Source organism: Neopelma chrysocephalum, unplaced genomic scaffold (genome assembly GCF_003984885.1).
Source record: "Neopelma chrysocephalum unplaced genomic scaffold, ASM398488v2 Primary Assembly neopelma1_23, whole genome shotgun sequence".
Classification (NCBI taxonomy): Eukaryota; Metazoa; Chordata; class Aves; order Passeriformes; family Pipridae; genus Neopelma; species Neopelma chrysocephalum.
In genome coordinates, this window is record NW_020897691.1 from 20,579,463 (window position 1) to 20,598,813 (window position 19,351).

General features: G+C 41.5%; 1 protein-coding gene and 1 long non-coding RNA gene across 3 annotated transcripts in view; one reads left to right on the forward strand and one right to left on the reverse strand.

The window, feature by feature from the left end:
• Window positions 1–447: 447 nt before the first annotated feature.
• On the forward strand, window positions 448–6,362 carry LOC113970540. The gene is made up of 3 exons (XR_003535197.1): window positions 448–564; window positions 1,914–1,998; window positions 4,946–6,362. It is a non-coding gene; the product is annotated as an uncharacterized LOC113970540 (long non-coding RNA).
• Window positions 6,363–18,887: 12,525 nt separating this feature from the next.
• ADGRG6 (adhesion G protein-coupled receptor G6) overlaps window positions 18,888–19,351 on the reverse strand; it is a 108,789-nt gene continuing 108,325 nt past the window's right edge. For both annotated transcript variants that reach the window (XM_027689626.1, XM_027689620.1), the window contains one exon: window positions 18,888–19,333. In XM_027689626.1, the coding sequence (XP_027545427.1) occupies window positions 19,203–19,333 (131 nt within the window). In that variant the 3' untranslated portion in view covers window positions 18,888–19,202. The remainder of the gene's footprint in view (window positions 19,334–19,351) is intronic.

Genomic DNA, 19,351 nt, shown 5'->3' on the forward strand with positions numbered 1-19,351 from the left:
CAAACAGTTTAAACCTCAATCCCAGGGGAAAGGACACAGAATGAAAACTCTGTTCCTGCAAGGACTGTGACACTGCAATCTGAGCTGGGCTTCCTAAGCTGGCAGAGGTGGAGAAGGCAAGACATAGAAAAAAGACACTGACATTTCTGTGTCTAAGGCCTGTGCAGCGTAGTCCAAGGAGCTGGGCCCTGCCAGATCCAGCACCACAAAGGGGCTGGCACTGGGAAGCCCCTCACCCCAAAACTCACCATCTCTGGTGAGTGGCAGCATGCAGAAAGAGAGGTTACTGGCCTAGATGGTGACTATGTTTACACCTTGACACATCAGGACTATCTGATCTTAAAGTTTATCCTATCTAAGGTATTGCACAGGCTGTTTGTATAAACGTCTGCGTGGTATTGTTAGAAAACTATCTAAAGTTCTGTTTCTGCTTCACGAGCAGGAAAACTGCAGGCTATGAGCACTCCAGGTAATGATTTAAACATGTCCTTCATACTTCCATATTTTCAACTTTTAACAGCACTGTGCAGGGCCTGCCCCATTCATGTCACCTTTTGATCTCCGGTAAGACAATTTCTCTCTATAGCTAAAATAATAGCATTTATATATATATATATAACTTCTGTTTTTGCAATAATTTCCTTTAGGAAGGAAAAAAATTCCTCGATTACATGTGTGCTAAACCAAGCAATAAAAATTATACACCAACATTTCTAACAAGTACATATCATTGTAATGGTTACTAGAGTGGTAGAGTTAAGCATCACCAGCAATAAGTATTTTTGTGGGTTTCCAGGAACTTGCTCCTCATGCAAGTTTTTCACATTTGCTTAACGATATCTGGAACAATAAAGCATAGTGCAGTACAATAATAATGCTAAGTTCTCTTAGCAATTTCACAATAATTTTAAAAGAAATTTTAGTCATTTAGCAGCTACAGTTTTAGGCTAACCATATTTAATGAAATCTGTTCTAAAGTCTATCCTGATATAATCAGCAATTCTGGTTCACAGATGAGGATGCAAGTAAATAGAAGGGAAATATTTTCCAGAGCCATTAAAAACAGTAGACAAGGAGAAAAAATACAGCTATGGCAAAATAGGGTGACTATTTTTCAAAATACATTTTATCATATTTTCTCTGTTTTTATGCTACCGCAATGAGTACAAAGTTATATGAGTTACTTACAAATGCCTCTTTGAAAGTTGACTTGACTTCAGTAGTACATTGCTTACCAAATATTTTCCTCATTTAAGGCAATACATGGGGTTAATTTGTTGCTGTCCATTGCAATGGTAATCATCATTGCTTAAGATTAAAAATATGTTGTAAGTAATTTCAGTTCACTGAAACACAGATATTCTGGAAGACAATATTGTATAAAGTGTATGGAATTGCTATCCAATATGTTGGTGGACAATTTGAGAGGTGAGATGGGGAATAGTATTTAATTTATAGAAGTACAAACAATATGCAAGAAATTGTCATTGTGTTGTCATAATGCAAGTGACACTGACATTTTTGTGGGGCATGCAGAAGGAATTAATCAAATTTTACAACCCAGTCACGATATGTGAGTGCTGGATAAATATACCCTGTGAAAGTGGTGGTATAACATCATTGCCAGTGACAGCTTGCGTCACAAAAACCAAAGTCTGAATAGGAACAGCAATTTCTCTTCTTTCATTCAGATGACATCAAAGGTCCATGGGAAATTTGTTTTCATTAACACATTCTTCACTGATGGCAGCAGGAAAAACATTTTTGGTCTGGAAAAAACAAATCAACCTTTTTTTGAGGTAGTGAATATTCATAAGTTTTTTTAATTTAAAACTTCTTAAACATATGGTTTGCATTCTGATGGATTAGAGACTTCAAAATCATTATATCACGTTTTCATGTTTTCATTACAGTGCTGCCACACAGGCTTCCCTCCCTGCCCCTTGAAAAGCTTTTTCTAACTGCAGCTGAGACCTTGGCTCCAACAACAAGCCTAAGGTAAAGCCTTCACTGGGACTTCTTCTAACCATCATAGAGTGTGAAAGGCTATCACAAGGTTTTCTTTTGTCCTACATACATGAAATGGCTCATGCAAAATGGAATCCCAGAACAGCTGAGGGTGGGAGAGGCCCTCTGGAGACCATCTAGTTCAACCTCCCTGCTCAGAGCAGGGTCAGGTGGAGCAGAGAGCTCAGGGCCATGATCAGTCAGATTTTGAGTATCCACAAGGGTGGAGATGTCACAACCTCTCTGAGCATCTTCCCATATTCAGACAACTACATAGTGAAAAAAAGGGTTTTCTTATGTTTCAGTGGATTTTCCTGTATTTCACCTTGTGCCCAAAAATTATCATATGATGAAACTATTTGTAGTTGCAAGAGGTCTTTCAAATTGCATGACTGAACCAAACAAAGTCATCCTGGGAGGTTACAAGAGATACTACCTAAAGAAATGAATGCTCAAGCAGGTATGCTCAGTGTTAAATTTTGAAGCAAGTGAGCTGTCCAAATAGAAGAGCAAACCTGGCTTAAAACACAGCCAGAAAGGCAGCCACTTTTTACCCACTCTGGATTGTAAGGATGGAAATCTCAGCTGACACTGGCAAGGTCATATGCTGCACAGGCAGCTCAGCAAACCTTTACTCATGCAGAATTAATGATCAGGGTACGAAACCACATGGTGGAACAGTTATTTAGGCACTAACCTACTTATACTTTTGCCTTGATGGTTTGTCCAGCCAAAGAACTGTCTGGATATGCTCCTTAACAACGATAACGGGATTGGAGAGTTCCCTAGAGAGACAGACATGAGTATTCAAATACCAGAGCAGCTCTGAAATGCAGGGCACAATTGAGTGCCTGCAGGTTTCCTTCAGCTATCTATGATCACTTTGTTAATCTCCTCTTGGTCAAACCACATGAGAAGTGATAGTGCTTTCTGTATAGCAAAATGCATATGGTCTTGAAAAGATAAAAACTAAAGATGCCTTGTTGGGTTGTGGGTAGGATAGTTCATTTGTGGCTGAAAAGATTTTTGTCCACTACTGTGGATCTCTCTTCAGCAAGACTAACATCCTTTGGGCTGAGCAATGTCATATATTCACAGGTCCCAGAGCAGCAGGGTGGCCACTTTCTTTGCTAGCAAATGAAAAAGACAGCATAATGTTGTTCAAAGACTTGGCCCTAGAAACTATGAGATTTTTATCAAGACATGCTGAAATGTGGAAGGGAACTTCTCAGTAAGCTTATTAGTGGCCAGAGATTTATTTGTTTTCAAAATTCTGGCACCTGACCAGTTCTGTTTGCTCTCACTGAACACAGTAAGCAAACGTCACCGAATCCTCTATACACCAGCATTTAGGAGGTCCATAGGCAAAACTTTTAAATACAAGATGTTCATGGGTCACTCAGTTTGTAAGTAAAAGCCTGAATGTTATCTCAGCTCCCTGAAAGTCATTCCACTGGTGTGGATTTCCAGGGACAGGCCTAGAGGAATGGAGGTAGCAATGGTCGGGCAGAGTGAGAAGAAAGCAAGGACCAGACTGCTGACAGCTGTAGCAGAGAACAACTCTGTCCCACTCATACCCCTTCAATCCTCAGCTCTGTATGCTGAAACTAAACCAGTGGTTACGAGTGGAGCTGTAACCCATGACAATATCCAGGAGACTGGAGACACGGCAAATGGACTGTAGGAAAAGACTGGAGAAAAAAAAGGACAGAGGCAGTGGCATGTGAACCACTTTGATGGGTTGAATGGGGAGGGTGCAGGATCAGATACAGAAACCTCAAACTTCCCAACCTGGGCACCAGGAAGATAGCTCACATGGGGCCTGAATTCAGATGCAGAGAAATAGTCTTCTCTTTGTCCAAGCCAAGTACACCTTGAAGCACAGCCTCACTTTTCCCATGTACTTTAACTGCCAAAATGAGTAAAACCTGGAGAGAATGCCTCTGTGTTTCCTGCAGGCATACCTGTGGTCAGGATCACCTATTTGTGGACCCTAGAAGGCCTGGGGATGAGGCAGGTGCTGGGAAGTTTAGTATAACCAAGGCTCAGGGAGCCTTGCACTGCCCAAAGGCAGATATTTATAGGCTCTGGTGGTAACTGGCAAAAGCTAAGGAAATGCAAAATGACAAGCAGAGCCTTTGTTCCTCTATGTCTCTCACCTGTGCTCAGTGCTACCTGCAAATATGTCCTCTCTTTTCTCAAAGGAGGCAATTGAAAAAGGTTTTTAGTTGACTCTCGAGAGTTTTCCTGCACAAAGATGGAGGTATTATATTCCTGATTTGTCCTTGTCTAAATTTTTTACATTATATTTTTTATTAACTCTAGAAACCCATTATAGAAGAATACAGTAAGGTTTAGCATCCTAAGTCACAAAGCAGGGCTTGATAACTGTCACTCATGTCAGTTTGGATTTGTATAGACAAATTTACAACATTCAGTCCTCTAAGAAACAAATTTTCCCTTAGAACTTAAATAGGTAAAGAAAGAGAAAAGAAAGGCTTTTATGTCATCACAGTATTGCTGTTTCTCATCTAGACAAGCCAGTGAAGTCTTCCCAAGAAGACCTTCCTGATTTCCTGCCTCTTTTTCCAAGCATTTGACTGATTTACTTGGGCATTCCTTAGGAATGTATTATTTTCAGGAATTTTGCCTATTTGATTTGCTAAAAAAATGTAACTGTAAAATTATTGTTTAATTGCCTGCCCTTATGTGTTTAAAATCTGATTCAAAATGAAATGTTTTGGAAAGGTCAAAAAACCACTCTTCTACTCTATTTCCTGTCTGGGTTTTGATTTTATCTAGGTTCTCTTTTTAAGGTTACAATAACTCTTATAGTACAACAGATTTCATTTGAAAGAAGGAAAAAAGTGTTTTCTTTGCTTTGCATGTCTAGTGGATGATCTTGATTTTGCCTTTCTCATTTTTATCTCACTTACAGATCTGTAAGATTTCTCCTGCTTCGTAAGAGGAGACAATGCTATAAGAGAGCACATAAGGGATACTGCCTTGGCTCATAGCAGTTACATAAAGGAGGAGGAATGGGGAGGAACCATGTTACCAGGCAGCACCTGCAACAGGTAGAGCTCCTATTTGTACTATAACTCTTTCCATACTGGCCAAGTGGTCTTTCAGCTGCTGAGTCTGTGCTCCAAACAGAGTTTCCTTGAAAATGAGCAAGGTTCAGCTCAAGCCTCAAAATTCCAAAGAGCATGGATTGTCTAAGTCTGAAAGTGCTCAATGTGTGAGACATGACAGGTCACACTGTACTTCAGTAAAGTCCTGGATCATTGCACTTGACTTCCAGCTTATTACCCAGTGTGTCTCTGACTAAGAGGAGAATAATTTCCTTATCACCACGTGTGGTGTCATTGGGAATTGGATTTCCTGTTCCATCAGCAACACTTCGCAGTCTCAAAGGAGAGGATTGTCTTTATATTTTAGTGTCTTTTGCAATACAGACTTCCCTCTTTCTTTTACAGAGGGGTGTACAGCAAATGTGTCAGCAAATTGCAAAAGGGCTGTCTGTGGGTGTGGTTTCAGTAAGCCCCCTTGATAAACATGGAACCCTTCCTAGACACTTCTCTGCAGCCAAAGATTTAAATATTAAAATAAATATATTTAATGACTCAATGGTGTTCTTCTTCATGGATGTGAATTTTCCTTTAAACGCCAGAGAGAGCTGAGAGAAGAGCCAAGTGGCTTGAATCATGATAACCATGTTGCCAGTAAAAGGCGAGCTGTATGTTTTGATTGGCAAAGGCACTAAGGAACGTACCAGCTGTGAATTATTTCTTCTCCCTGAATAAAGGTGTTTGCAGGACATCTAAAAATAAAGTCAAATTATCTTCGGCTGATAATGATAAGAAAGTTGAGGAAAATATTGAAAAGAGCTGAGAAAAGTCCAGAATGATCTCCATCATGATGTTTAAAATTATGCACAATTACCATCTATAGTCAAGTTACAGACTGCTCTACACATCTCTGAGGAAGAGGGAGTGGATGAACCTGAATGAGGACAACGACTCAGGAAAACCTACACCATTCTCCTGACATAGTCAATATTAGATTTTCTAAAGAAGACTGTGTATGTGGGGGAAAGCTGTGAAATAGCACTCTTTGTAAATTATGGAAAATCTTAGTCAAGGCATGGAAGTTGGAGATGCAAAGATCTTGTTAATCCATCTTATTCAGATTTATCACTGCAGAAGGGCCCTCTCGTGATATTTTCTAGTGGTTCATCTAGCCTCACTTCAGTTCCTATCTACAAGGTTATTACTTTTGCTTTTTAGGAATAATGATTATACAAAGTGGGAATTCAGGCTTAACTGCTAAGAAGTGGAAATTTATTGCATCAGAATGCATAGCTCAGGTCCAGCAGAATGCTCCCTTATCCTTTCTCATTTAAAAATTAGGTGTTTTTTCACCTGCTTCTCAAATGTTTTTGTTCTTGATGTCTTTAACTTCAAGTATACTCCATAAAACATGCCTAAATTATGTTTTTTCTGATTAGCCGGTTCAAGATTCCTTCAGTACCCAATTAGCTGCAAGACAACTTTATTGACATTACAGTTAACACTGTAGATGCAGCAACAGCAAGTATAGATCATATAGAGATTTTTAGGGGTGTGATGCTAAATGACTGGCATCATCTGGTGTACCTTGTAGCCACAAACAAAAAGCAATTAGATGAACAGAGAAGGTCATTAAGCCATTCTTCTCCTGATGCCATGGGATGATAACCACTGAGAGAAGGTTGGCCAGACACTGAGAGGGGCCGAGAAGTGAACTGCTGCTATGCATCACCTGTGGCCAGCTGTTGTCTAGGTGATGCTGTCTGTATTGAGGTGCAGCTGGAAGGAAGGCAGGATCCCAGAAAAAATATGATACTTTTTACTTTCACTGGCAGGAGAATGCCTTACACATAGACCATGAGAAAGGCTTTGTTAAAACAGGGCTGGGAAAGAAGCATCATGTGAGATAAATGGAGTGACAAAAAGATGTATGGGAAGAACCTGTGATTATTAACTGAAAAAATTCAGCATAGACTGTAATTCCACCAGTGTGACTATGCTGATTTATGCCAACTGAAGCTGAGATTGTTTGTTTGCTTGTGTTAATTGCATTTAAAAAGTAAAGTATTCATTTCTAATCCTCATGTTTGCAGAGAAGTGCTTGAAAATGTAAGTGCATCTAATTGTTAGAAAAAGAAGAATGCAATTATAAGACAACCTAATGGTATTATTACTTAATCTTGTGGTACTTAAAGAAAATGATTCCTAATTTTTCTCAGACTATTTTGAGAATTTGATAGGAGTTTTGTAAAATGGTAGTTTTCCCTTTTTTTTTTTTTGTGTGCATCTTTCAAAGAGTGTCAAAAGGCAGTAAACAATACTTAAGGTAAGCAATCTTTAGCATAAAAATTAGGCAAGTTTGACAGAAGCAGATCTAGTGAATGTAGTAAGCAAATTATGCTCCGCTTATCTGGAAAAATTGATTGGTTCCGAGGAATTTTGGACTCATGAATTTGAAAATATATTTTCTCAAAATTTCACACCAAAATATTTGAAATCTCCTTTGAACAACCAGTAAGAAAAGAATTTAAACCCATGACCATGCTGAAATTAGTTGCAAACTTCTAATTCTTTTCAGGAGGACTTCTAATTGAGATTAGTTGCAAACTTCTAATTCTTTTCATTTTTCCAAGCAATTTAACATTGTAAAGTGTACTGGTTTGGCCATAATAGAGATTGAATTCTCCATTCACCAGCCAGATACAGAACAAGAAGCAGCTGTACAGTCTACCAAACCTTTTCTTACTTTTATGGCTTGCCTTCAGTGGTATTCTGCCAACGTTCAATGACATACTGGTGTTGCTGCTGAGCCAGACTATAACAAATGTCTGTTTCCTAGGGATACTTTTCCTGTGCTCCAGAAAGAGAAGAAGCAATTATTTTCTCATACTCTTCAAAGAGTGTAAACCTGGAAGAGGGTGAACTCAATGAAAGAGCTCAGATGGTAGGTGGGGAGCACAGCAGCTTTGTTCAGAATTTTTGTGTGACCATGCTGTGTGTTTGTGTGGTGTTCCTGTGGGCACTGGTCAGGGGAGAGAAACCTACATGCCTGTCTTCTTCACAGACCAGTCTACTTGGCACGCTAAAAAGCCCCAGACACCATGTAAATGTAGAAAATCATTCAGTAAAGTGACAAAAATTGTTGCAGATGAGCAATAACATCACAAAGATGTCTAAAACTTCTTATTTGTCTAATATTCTGAAAGAATTTAAAAAAATAAATGTCAAAACTGACTCTGAGGTAGCTGTAGGCCCTTTCAATTCACAGCCAGGTGCTTCAGAGCTGGGGGACTTTACAGCTGCAATTCTTTAGGCATTTCTACCGCAACTATTTATTATTCATACCTAGCACATCAATTTTTTTCTTCCCCCCCCCACCTTGCTTTTTCTTAAGGATGTCCCAGTTTTTATGAGCCCAACAGTTATCCAACAGCAGGTAGCATGTAGAGGGTTGACTCACCCCCTCAACACCAAAGAATAGTGCCCCAAAGAATGACCTACAAGTCAAATGGTATTTAGGGGTGACAAGGCTGAAAAGTGACTTGCAGGTCACATTAGTACAGGATCCAGGTCGCTTCCCTGCAACCCCAGAACTATGTGGAAGTTGGATGCAGGCAGTGGTTTTGCAGACATGTTGGGAATTAATTTTGCATGTACAACATGTAACTCAGTTATTCTCCAGATACTAGGCGAGGCAAAATTCATACATGCAAAGAGCCATATGAAACTCTATAAAATAGATAAGACCATTCAAGAAGCTGCCAAAGGGGATGGTAGGAGGTAGAGACAGCTCTTAGACTGACTACTGTAGCCTTACTTGCCCACTCAAAGGACAGTAAAACTATTTTTAATTCAGCCATACTCTGTAGCCTGTAATGTCCTCAGTTATTGGATCTCTGCACTGGAAGAGTTCAGAAAGAACTTATGCTAGTGCCCTAAGTTATAAGATCCTCTCCTGGGAATTCTTATTTCAACGGATTTTCTCTATATCAAGGAGGAAAAATTCTACATGCTTTTAGAGAATGGGAAAAGTGTGTTATCCTCAGTGCTGCTTGCAGTCAGGTGGCACTGCTCAGGCACAGAGGAGCTCCTCTGAACACAGCAAAGTACAGGTTTGAAACTAATGTGAAATGAAAAGTGATATCTGACAAAAATAAAACTTTGTTTTGACCACTATTTCCCATAGCGGTTTTTTTTTAGAAACATAAATACATAAAAAGAAAACATCTGTCAGTGTCTGCAGGTTTTTTGTATACACAGTTTTTGTTTTAAATTGAAAAAAGATGCTGAAGAATTAAAAATGTGTAGTTTGTTAACATATTCCAGTAAAAGTTTTTGAGACTTTTCCAACATTTTCTCTTATTACTCTTGAATGCCTTTGTTGCTTTATAGCTTATGCATCAATTTATCTATGTCTTTACCTGTATTTGAAGCCAGTTATACCACACAGAACTTTAACATTTGGCATGTGACAGATTTCATAGGAATACCTTTGGTCATGAATCTGGGGCTCTTTAATGTCACATATGAATCTCAGTGACATTCGGTTTTCCCTGCTTCCCCTCTCATGTGCTTTTTTATGAACGGCTCCATACAGATGTTGGACCGGGTTTATTGAGCCAAGCATGAGTAGCAGCACTTTTCAGAGAGAAAAAAGTTCAAAGAAAGATAAAACTTCCACTTTCGCATTTCTGTCACTGCTGTGGCTACAGGAGCACAGTGAGCACAGGCACAGCTGCAGCTGCCACCAGCAGCATGACTTCTAAAGGCAAAGGCTTCCGCTTGGCTTATCACTACTTACTCCATGGCTGCTTATCACTCATTATTCCTCTAAGTTTCTAGATAGGATTTTTTCTAACTGTTCAGTACCCTGGGCCTGAATTAGTTTATTTTTAATCATCCACTCATGCCTGAGCACCCCCAGTTAGCCTGAAGCCCTGGGGCTGCTTGCAGGGATGATATCACTGATGCTCTGCCACCTTCCCACGTGCGGCTTTGTGCCCACGGCTGCACCTGCCGCTGGGCCACTGGCTAAGAATAGTGCCCTGTTAGATGGAGTTATCTCTAAACTGCTGCCAGAGGAAAACAGATAGTGAAAAACGTGGCACTGCGGAGGGTCACAGACGAAGCCTAGGGCTGAAATAAAGAGCATGAGGTTCTGAGGGTGCCAGTGAGGTGCTTGGGAAGTGCTATTTCCTTTCTACTCTTGAGCTGGTGTGCTCTGAGTGCCAGAGTGCTCACCAAGTGATCCATGGGAATCTTGAGGACGAGATGACAGCTGGAATAATGATCTTGCAGAAACTGAGCTTTGCCTAGCACTGCTGTCAGGAGGAAGGTCTTATTTCAGTGGCATAGCAACCACAAGATGAAAAAGGTCAGGAATGTGAGGGAAAGGGGAGATGGTGTCTTGCTCTATAATGCAGTTTCCTGCTGGGAGGAAATCCTGTGGTGCTCTAGCAAGACTGTCACTGAGCAGAGCTCACAGGACTTAGGATTTACTAGTGTTCTACTGCCCTTCTAATACCTTGATGCATGTCTCACGTCCGGCTTTATTTGGTCTCAGTGCAGAGTGCAGCAGTTCTCCCAGATACCTAGTAAGGATGAACATCCACGTTAGGCTACACACTGAGTACCCAACTCTCTTCTCCTTCCTCACTCCCTGTTTTTCAGAAGGGCGGCTCAGAGGAGTGCCCTGGCAGGTCCCTTCCTCAGAGGCCAGGCCATGTGCTAAGCCCCTCACTGAGCACTAAATACAAATTGTTCCAACAGAACCACGTTCAAGCCTGGACATCTCATTGTAGGTCTGATGTTCTTTGAACACAGCAACCCAGAGGGCCATCCACCTGGTGTAGTGTCACAGGATTCACATGCCATCCATCCTGGGGACAGTCTTTGGGGCCAGACTTGGGATGGCTTTTACCTCAGTTTCATGTTTTCAGGAGATAAATGACACAATTTAAGGCTGCCTTTTGCCTTGATTTTTAGTTTTGGCCCATCCCTGAGTGTTAACTATAAATTTGTTTTTGGTTTAAGCTATCTGACAGTTTCTTGCAATTGATAGATTGATCAGGACAAGTGGAGACAGTTGATTTCTATTTCAGTAAGTGTGCTTGCAAATGGTTTTTTATCCTCTCAGACAGAGGAGTGCAAGATGTGCTGTTCATTCACTCTCATGCAGTGACTGACCAGCTGCAATTCCCCCTTCTTTACTCAAGACTTTGACATTTGTTTTCACCTATAACTCCACTACATAAACTTGAAAGCAGCATTCCTTCTGTTGTCAAATGTATGATAAATCCAGTATGATAGAGGATTTCTTTTTGTTTTCCCCAAAAAAGTTCAGATATTTTTAAACACTAAATATATGTTATCCAATGGTTTGTAAGTTGATGTTCCTGCCTTTTAAAAATGATAATTTCATTTACGTTTAGAAATCATTCAGCTATAAAGGTTACAAACAGTATTGCCTCATTCATCCACTCTGAAATAATTTATTCTTATGACCAAAATCATTGCAAAGACAAGCAATTATTTATCATTTTTTATACAGCTGGTTACACCCTGACTCATAGGCACAAGAAGAAACCATCAGTAGCATGTCATACTTAATAAGTCAGTGCATTCAGGTCTGGAGCACATAGCTCTGTTATAGCAATTCAGTGTGCATCAGCTGAGTGAGGACTGGCAGCTGCTAGCGCAATTCTTAACTTGTCACAACTGACAGGTAAAACATGTTAGAGAGAAAAAGAGGTGGATGAAAAACTTTCACCTTGGCAGTCCTGATGACTCAGGAGGACAAGGCAAACTTTTTAAATGGCAATAGCCTCATCGTAAGTCTGAGCCCCAAGATTTATGGAAAGGGAAGGTTGAGTGCTTGAGAAAAGAGGTCAAACTTTGTGGATGTGAGAGGCCAGCCAAGGAGATAACACGTGGTGAAGCATCCACCCGTGGCTTTAATCTTCTGCTACCTCCACAGTGAAAATATGTGTCATAAAACTACCTGAATGTAAAAGCTATTGCTGTGCAGCTAAATGGATCCTGCTAAAATCTTAAAGCGGATAACCCGTAGAAGTTGTTTGTGCATTTGTGTTGCAATATATGAGCAAGTTCTGGGGAACCATAGCTCCAATGCCCCATTGAAAGGACCTCCATGCTAGAAAACTAAAAATTGTATAGGGAGGCTATGCACAATACTAGGCTCAGGCTGAGCCCTTCATCTGAGGAAAGTAAGAGGGCTCTGATCAACCTGAGTGAAGCTGATGCTCCTCATCATCCTACACAGCATGGCTTAATAAATAAATCACAAGTGTATGGCAAAAGAGTTAAAGTATACTGATCCTGTTTTAGCTGATATAAAGAAAACTATTTCTGTGAGTAAGATAGGAATCTTATATGTGGGTGTTGTTTAAGTGGACCCTATCCATCCCAAACTGGACAAATGGAATTCTGCAAGACAAAAAACCTTTGTTTTCTGAAATCAGGCACTTAGTCACCGATAATTATTTAGAACTAGTAAATGGGCCAAAACACTTCATAAAACAATATTTTTTTTGTTCTTCAGCCATTGCATCTGCTACTTTTCCACATCCACCTTAGTATTAAAATGCTTCTCTTGGCATTGTGCCAGCCAAGGAAGAAACAGGTTGGTTGAAAGTAACCACATGCCAATCATAATCACAGGGCTACTCAACACACATTGAAATGTCTGGTTTATGGGAATAAGCCACTGCAGCTCCTATCATCAGGCAGCCAAAACTGTTGTTATTTGTATGCACCAAGACAATTCAAGGTTCGTGTGCATAAAAGCCCTCTTAGGCAGAGATTACAACCTAAGGAGGAAAGACTCTTTGCCAAAGGGAGAATTGTTTTTCCTATGGTATGAAAAAAACCAAAAATCAAGCCATTTAATTTAATGTCTAAATGTGGAATTAGGTCAATACATTTATTGCAAATATCCTGGAAAACTATTTGTTTGTTTCTGTAGCTTGACTTTTGGACAACTGCAGCTAGTGTTTTACTTTTGTAATGGATTGTTTACATAGCGGTTCAGAAAAAAAAGCAGAGAACAAACACATGGTCCATTTTTCAGACCTCTCTGGGACGTGTGTATGTGCATCGGGGTATTCCTGTCTACGCATGTGGTACCAATATGTGTTGTTCCTTAGATCCTTCCCACCCCACTGCCTGCTGAGTACCTGCTGAAATGGCTTCTTAAACAGGGGCCACTGCAGCAGACTCTGTGCCTGCTTGCCAAGTGTTCGAGAAGTTAATTCTTGCCATCCCTGGCAAATGTCAACTTTTGAGTAAACTCAACAGTTTGAGACACCCCTAAAGCTTCTTTCTCACCTTCTTTTTTCAGCCTAACCAAAAGAAAACACCGAATGTCATTTGCAGCATTTTCAGCAATGGATGTATTTCTTTTAACTGGGAAATAAAGGCCCTGTCAATTTTACTGGTAGAGTCAATGGAGGTGCCAGCTGCCATGCTCCCACAGGCAACTGCATGAATTTAGCACAAAGGTTAAATATAATAAAATAATGGCCAGTCTTCGCGAACGAAGATTTGGGGAAAGGTCTTTTACCTTTCAAGCCTGCGCAATGGATTTTTTAGGTGAGACACAGCATGCGCTGTACTGAGCCCACCCTTTAATCCTAAGGTTCATCTGCCGGGGCCAAGTAAGCTTGGACAATGGCAGTGAGGTCCTCAGGACGTAGGTTTGTTTAGAGTGACCTTCTCATAGATGGATGGCCTCACAGGGCTAACGGGCTCCATCTGCCCGGGGGACTGGGAATCGTACCTGGGTCACAGCGGTGAGAGTCCCGCATGCTAACCACTAGGCCACCAGGGGTCCCAGCACAAAGGTTAAGAAGTGAAACAAACACCTGAAGCTCTGGCACAGATTTAACCCGGTTCATAAAGGTGCCAGAGACAAGCCCCAGTTTCTAGTATAAAAAGCTCACACAAGCCTATACTGGACGTTAAACTGAGCAAAATAATAAAGAAAAAGGAAAACTGAACCAGAAATGTTCTCAGGAGGGTGTCTATTTCCCACCCCCCGCACCCCCCATTTAAGGCAAATGTACCTCTGTCAAAATCAACCCTGAGATACTTATGCCTAAACCTAACTCAGAGGGTTTGCAACCCACCTCTAAAACGGACCAGGGCTCATAGGCAGCGTAGCAATGGTGTCTGCACTTGCTCCTCCACGTGCTGGTTACTGCTGACCTCTGAACCACAGCACCATACCAGTGCCAGGCTGCTCAAGAGCTGGGAGTTGTTGCTGTTGTGGTCATCTCTGCTTTAAACCTACAGCAACAAGTTTTGGTAAGTGAAGGGATGGGCTGTTGCTGCAGTGGAGGGAGGCTGGTGACTGAAGTGATTAATGGTAGTGTGGAGTGTGATGGCTGTGGGCTCCTTGTTAGGGAAGGGGAAGCTATTTGGTGGATGAGGCAGTTGTTATGGGCAAAGGGTTTGCAGCTGAGAAATTGGAAATGAGAAGAAGATAAGCCGAGGTGAGAGGGTATTTATGAATTTGTTGTGGGAGCACCTTCCTCCTCAGGCAGTGTGCCGTGTTAGTAAAAATAGCTACATGAAATTAAAGAGGATCATCACAGGGCAGGAGGTTGTCTCTGTGTGTCATCTGATACTGCTGTTGGTGTTCATGGTGGCACCCATGAAGAGTGGGTTTAGGAAGCCCAGGTTCAGCCTGTTTTTAGACAGAGGGTCTTCTCTGTCCTAAAAGTCTTCTGGTGCTTCAGTAGGAGATCTTCACCTTTGCCTTCAGGAGGCAATTTGTAGACTATCCTTACAATAGTTTCCAAGTGATGTCCAGTCTGATTGCAGTGAGAGGCATTCTTTGCTTGAATATAGAACACTTCATATACAGCATCTGGTAGGATAAAATATGATCAGAGGATCGCCTATTTGCTTTCACCTATTTGGGTGACAGCAAAAGGCAAAGTGAAAAAGACCCATCTTTGGAAGACACTAAAAAATCAATGAGAATAAAAGAGCAGAATGCGTTAAAATCAACTGGCTGTTACCCAGCAACAGTATCCAACAGTCACACTCTCAGGGACAGGTTGCTTCTGCCTGTGCTGATCTTCTTCTGACTGATCTTTTCTGCATTGAAATGTGCATTTGGCTTTTCCCTCAGTTCTGCCCTGCCAGCTCAGGAATACCATGACAGACTCACATCACCGTGTCTCTGGCTAAAACTGGTGCAAAGATCTGAGGATCTAATCCAGCTAAAATAAAGGTAAGTTCCTCATCTATGGTAAGAGCTGCCACCTAACTACAGCAGGGGGTGGGGGCTGCTTTGGACTACCATTTTAAGTAAGTCTCAGTCTGCCTGAACACATCTTGCTAACATACTTGCTAACATTAGCCAGACTGCTTCAAATCTTGCTCCACAGTTACCACCTAGGCTACACCAAAGACTCTAGGCTACACCAAAGAAAGGGTGAAGACACCCATGGGTTGAGGTCCAGCAAGGCTGCTGGAGCTACATCCCCTTGAGCTGCCCTCTCTGCGGAGTTCAGCCCGGGCCTCTGCAAACACACACAAAACTCTTCTGAGAGCTCTTTGAGTTGCACTCTGCATGGAAAACCACAGTATTTCAGCCCCTGTCACCCAGTGTCCCTGAAAAGCTTTGCCAATGCTAGTTTCCCATGCCTGCCCTCCTTTCTTGAGTATTCTGTTGTACGCTGTCAATTATGGCTCTATGACCTGAGTAGTGCTGCATAATACCCAGATCACCCTGCACCTCAGATAATTCTAAAAAATGACCATATCTGAGCAAGGACATGTTTGCAGCCAGGCTGAGAGGCATACTGGCATGTCTGCTTTCCTGGGAAGTGAGCAGTGGTTGTAGGGAGGACATAAACTTTGGGGAGCTCATGCTGGCTCCTGCCTTGCGCAGAGCCATACTTGTGTAAGGTCACCAAAAGTTGATATGCCAGTAACACAGCTGTGCTGTGACTGTGAACTTGTGCAATACCAACAACACGAGTATTTTGAAGAAATGATGGTGTCATGACATCTGTCATACTAGTCTTGTGCCCTGCTCTGTACACCAAGTCCTGACTGTTCCTGGGCCTCCCTTCCTACTGCTCCTTCTTCCAACGGGCACAATAGCCATGCCTGTGGGCTGTCTCCAGAAAGAGTAAGCGAGCCCAGGGCAGGTTGTGAGGCTAAATCAGGTCATGTCCTTCCCTGCCTCCCGCCCCTCCCCCCACCTACTTCAGACCACCCCTCTTCCCTTAGCTTGGTGCTGGCGAAGATGTGGAATCAGAGGGACGTGCCAGTGAGAGTCCACAATTGCAGACCAGACATATTAATTTCAACACGGTGCCATTTTCCAATGGAGCAGCTTTCTGGTCAGTCCTGCCCTACAACGGAATGGCCATGGGGCAGCTGTACAGCTGAGTCTGTAGCCCAGCAGTTCTGCACCATGCTTGAGCTGACTGCGTAACACGTGCCAAGGGGAAGGAATATGCTGCTGGGGTTTTTTCCTCCCTGGACAATTATGCATACAGTGAATTTCTGAGTCACAGGTTGGCATCCTTGCAGATCAAATCATTTGCCCAGTACTGGAATAAGCCAGTGTACAAGCCTGAAATTGTGAGCAGGTTCTGTTTGCTCAGCTGACAACAGTGTAGCAGTTGCTAATTCCATGCATCCCCTCAGAGCAAAAAAGGAGAAATTGTAGCAACCGGCAGAGAAAATACAGAGAGACTCTCTGTTGCACTTTCCACTAAATACGCCCAAATGCAGGCAGACAGCTCTCTCCCCTCACTTCCCTGAATGCAGTGTGTTTGCTTTTTCCGGTGATGTAACCAATTGCTAAATAATAGACAAACCTGGTATGAACTCTCCTACTTATCGGTGTGCATATGGAAGAACATTTCTGCATTTTTCTCTGGATTTTAACAACTTTGCAACTAGAAATATGCCACTGCCCTCTGCTGGAAAAGCACAAGCCATGCGAGCAGAAAAGAAAACCAGAGTGGAATTCTGTAAATGTGTAACATTATTGCATTTACTGCACTTGGCACTGGAGAACTGTGAAGTGCAGCAGGACAGGGAAAGTGGGAGTCATCTGCCCGCAGGGCAGAGCAGAATGCAGTCTCTTACCACAGCTTTCTCCCTCATTTTGGAGGGCTCCCAGGATGGGGAAAACCTTGCAGTGGAAGAATACATCAGACCAGAGTTATCAGTTTTCCTTCTATGCTTCATGTATGGAATACAGTTGGGATTTATGAGAACCCTTTTCTATCTAAAGCTATGTTTTTTGAGAACCCTTACTAGAATAGTCTGGATAAAATGTGCCCAACTTAGGCTGTTACATGCTAAAGACTGAAACTGGCATTTATTATGTAAGGTAAAGATCACTCAACGCACCTTGAGAAAACCATGTCACTCAAATTGTTGTCAGATAGCTGTGATTATACTATCTATATGGAGATCCCTTCAATGTGCACTCCACATTGGACTTAATTTGAGATCAACAGCAGCATGGGCTTTGAGTGAGCAGATGTATCTGAATGGGCTACCTTTCCAGAATAGGTTTCCATAAGATTTATTTAGCTATTCCTGGTGTGGTGTTTATCAGACTGATCTCTCATCATGAGGGGCACTAGTTTCTTCCTGAACTACACAGTTATTATTGCTAGGTTAGTCTCCAAACATGGAAATTCTGGAGTTGCTGCCTTGAAGAACCATGACAAATTTTCAGCTTAAAGATGGAGGGTCAAAAATACCAGTTTACATTGACAGATGCACAAATAGCCATGGTGCTGTGTTCCACCCACTCCAATGGCCTGCCTCCATTGCTGGTCAGGGTGACAAATCCTGAGGAAGGGGCAAGAAATCCCATTGAAAGTATACGAAGATGCAGAGCAGCCCTTGACAACTGTCCTTCCCCTTCTTTCCGTCTCAGTTTCCCTTTCTCTTCTTTCTTTTTCCCTTTCCCTTGCGCTACAGTAAATGATTGTCCTGAGGATGGAAGTGTCACGATGGTGACAGGAGATCTGAAAATTAAATGGACCAAGTAACCAAAGACTAGCTAAGTGGAGGGTGAAGAGGAAAGCCTCCTTGGCATAGCAGCCACTGGGCATGAAATGTCTGCTCCACAGACTGGTTTGCATGATTGACTTTCCTGACATTAACTTCAAAGCCCTTTGCCTAATTTGCTGACCCATATATGGGTTTACATCTTTATATACAGTAAATGCATAAAAACGTTTTATAATGACTCCATGAATGACACGTTGCTGTCCTGCAACTCTGTAGCTGTCCCTGTGAGTACACAGATGTATCTGATTATAGATCAGCCGTTCAAAAGCAATAAAATGAAGTGGCATTTTATGTAACTCAATGGGTTACAGTAGGAAGCTGTTAACGGTAGAGGATTAAAATAAAATTGTTCTTGGTATTTAAAAAGTGATGAAGTGAGGAGAAAAATAAATCCACCCCCAAATGCTGCAAATCACTCCTTACAAGTTTGGCATCTGCCAAGATCCTACTTGGTAAAAAAACTGGGCTCCTTCCCACACTGTTCAAGGCATAAATCTCAAGGGTAGTGTTCACCATCCACAGACCATGGACAGACCATACACAGGCATACCCAGCATGCTTATTAATAAATGCCACCTATCCCATGGGGTTTTTTTAATGCTTTCTAAAAAATATTACTGCTAAATCTTCATATTTTGTGCATTTTCTGTGATGAGACTTAAATACAGATCTAACACATTTCAACAGATTCTGTATTCCTTAAAGGTAAGCATGTAAAGGTAGACCATTTGTGAGACATTTATTGTTTATAGATTAGTAATCACTAATCAAGTGATTGGCTCAAGAAAGTATTTCAGCAGTGATCAAAGTATGACTACAAGTTGAAAGAAGTTATTGATAATGAGGGACTAAATTCAGCTGGAGAGAAACATATGAAAAGAAATAACTTCTGAGTTTTAGATTATTCATTTGTATTACTTTAAAAGATCATCCCAGCGTATTGTCTGTTGCCTTGATTTTCCTTTCATTTATATGGCATGACTGTTACCATAAATAAATGTGCTTGCATAACTTCTAGATCATTCACTGAATGTGGCATTGAGTAAATTACAGAAGGGAAAGGCATATTCTGCAAAATGTGTTCCTCTGATGAGATGGAGTTAGTCTTGCACATTTATTTCCAACATTTTGGCTATGTGTGTACCAGAATTCCACTGTGTAATTTTTGGCATTAAACACTAAAAAAGAAAAATAAA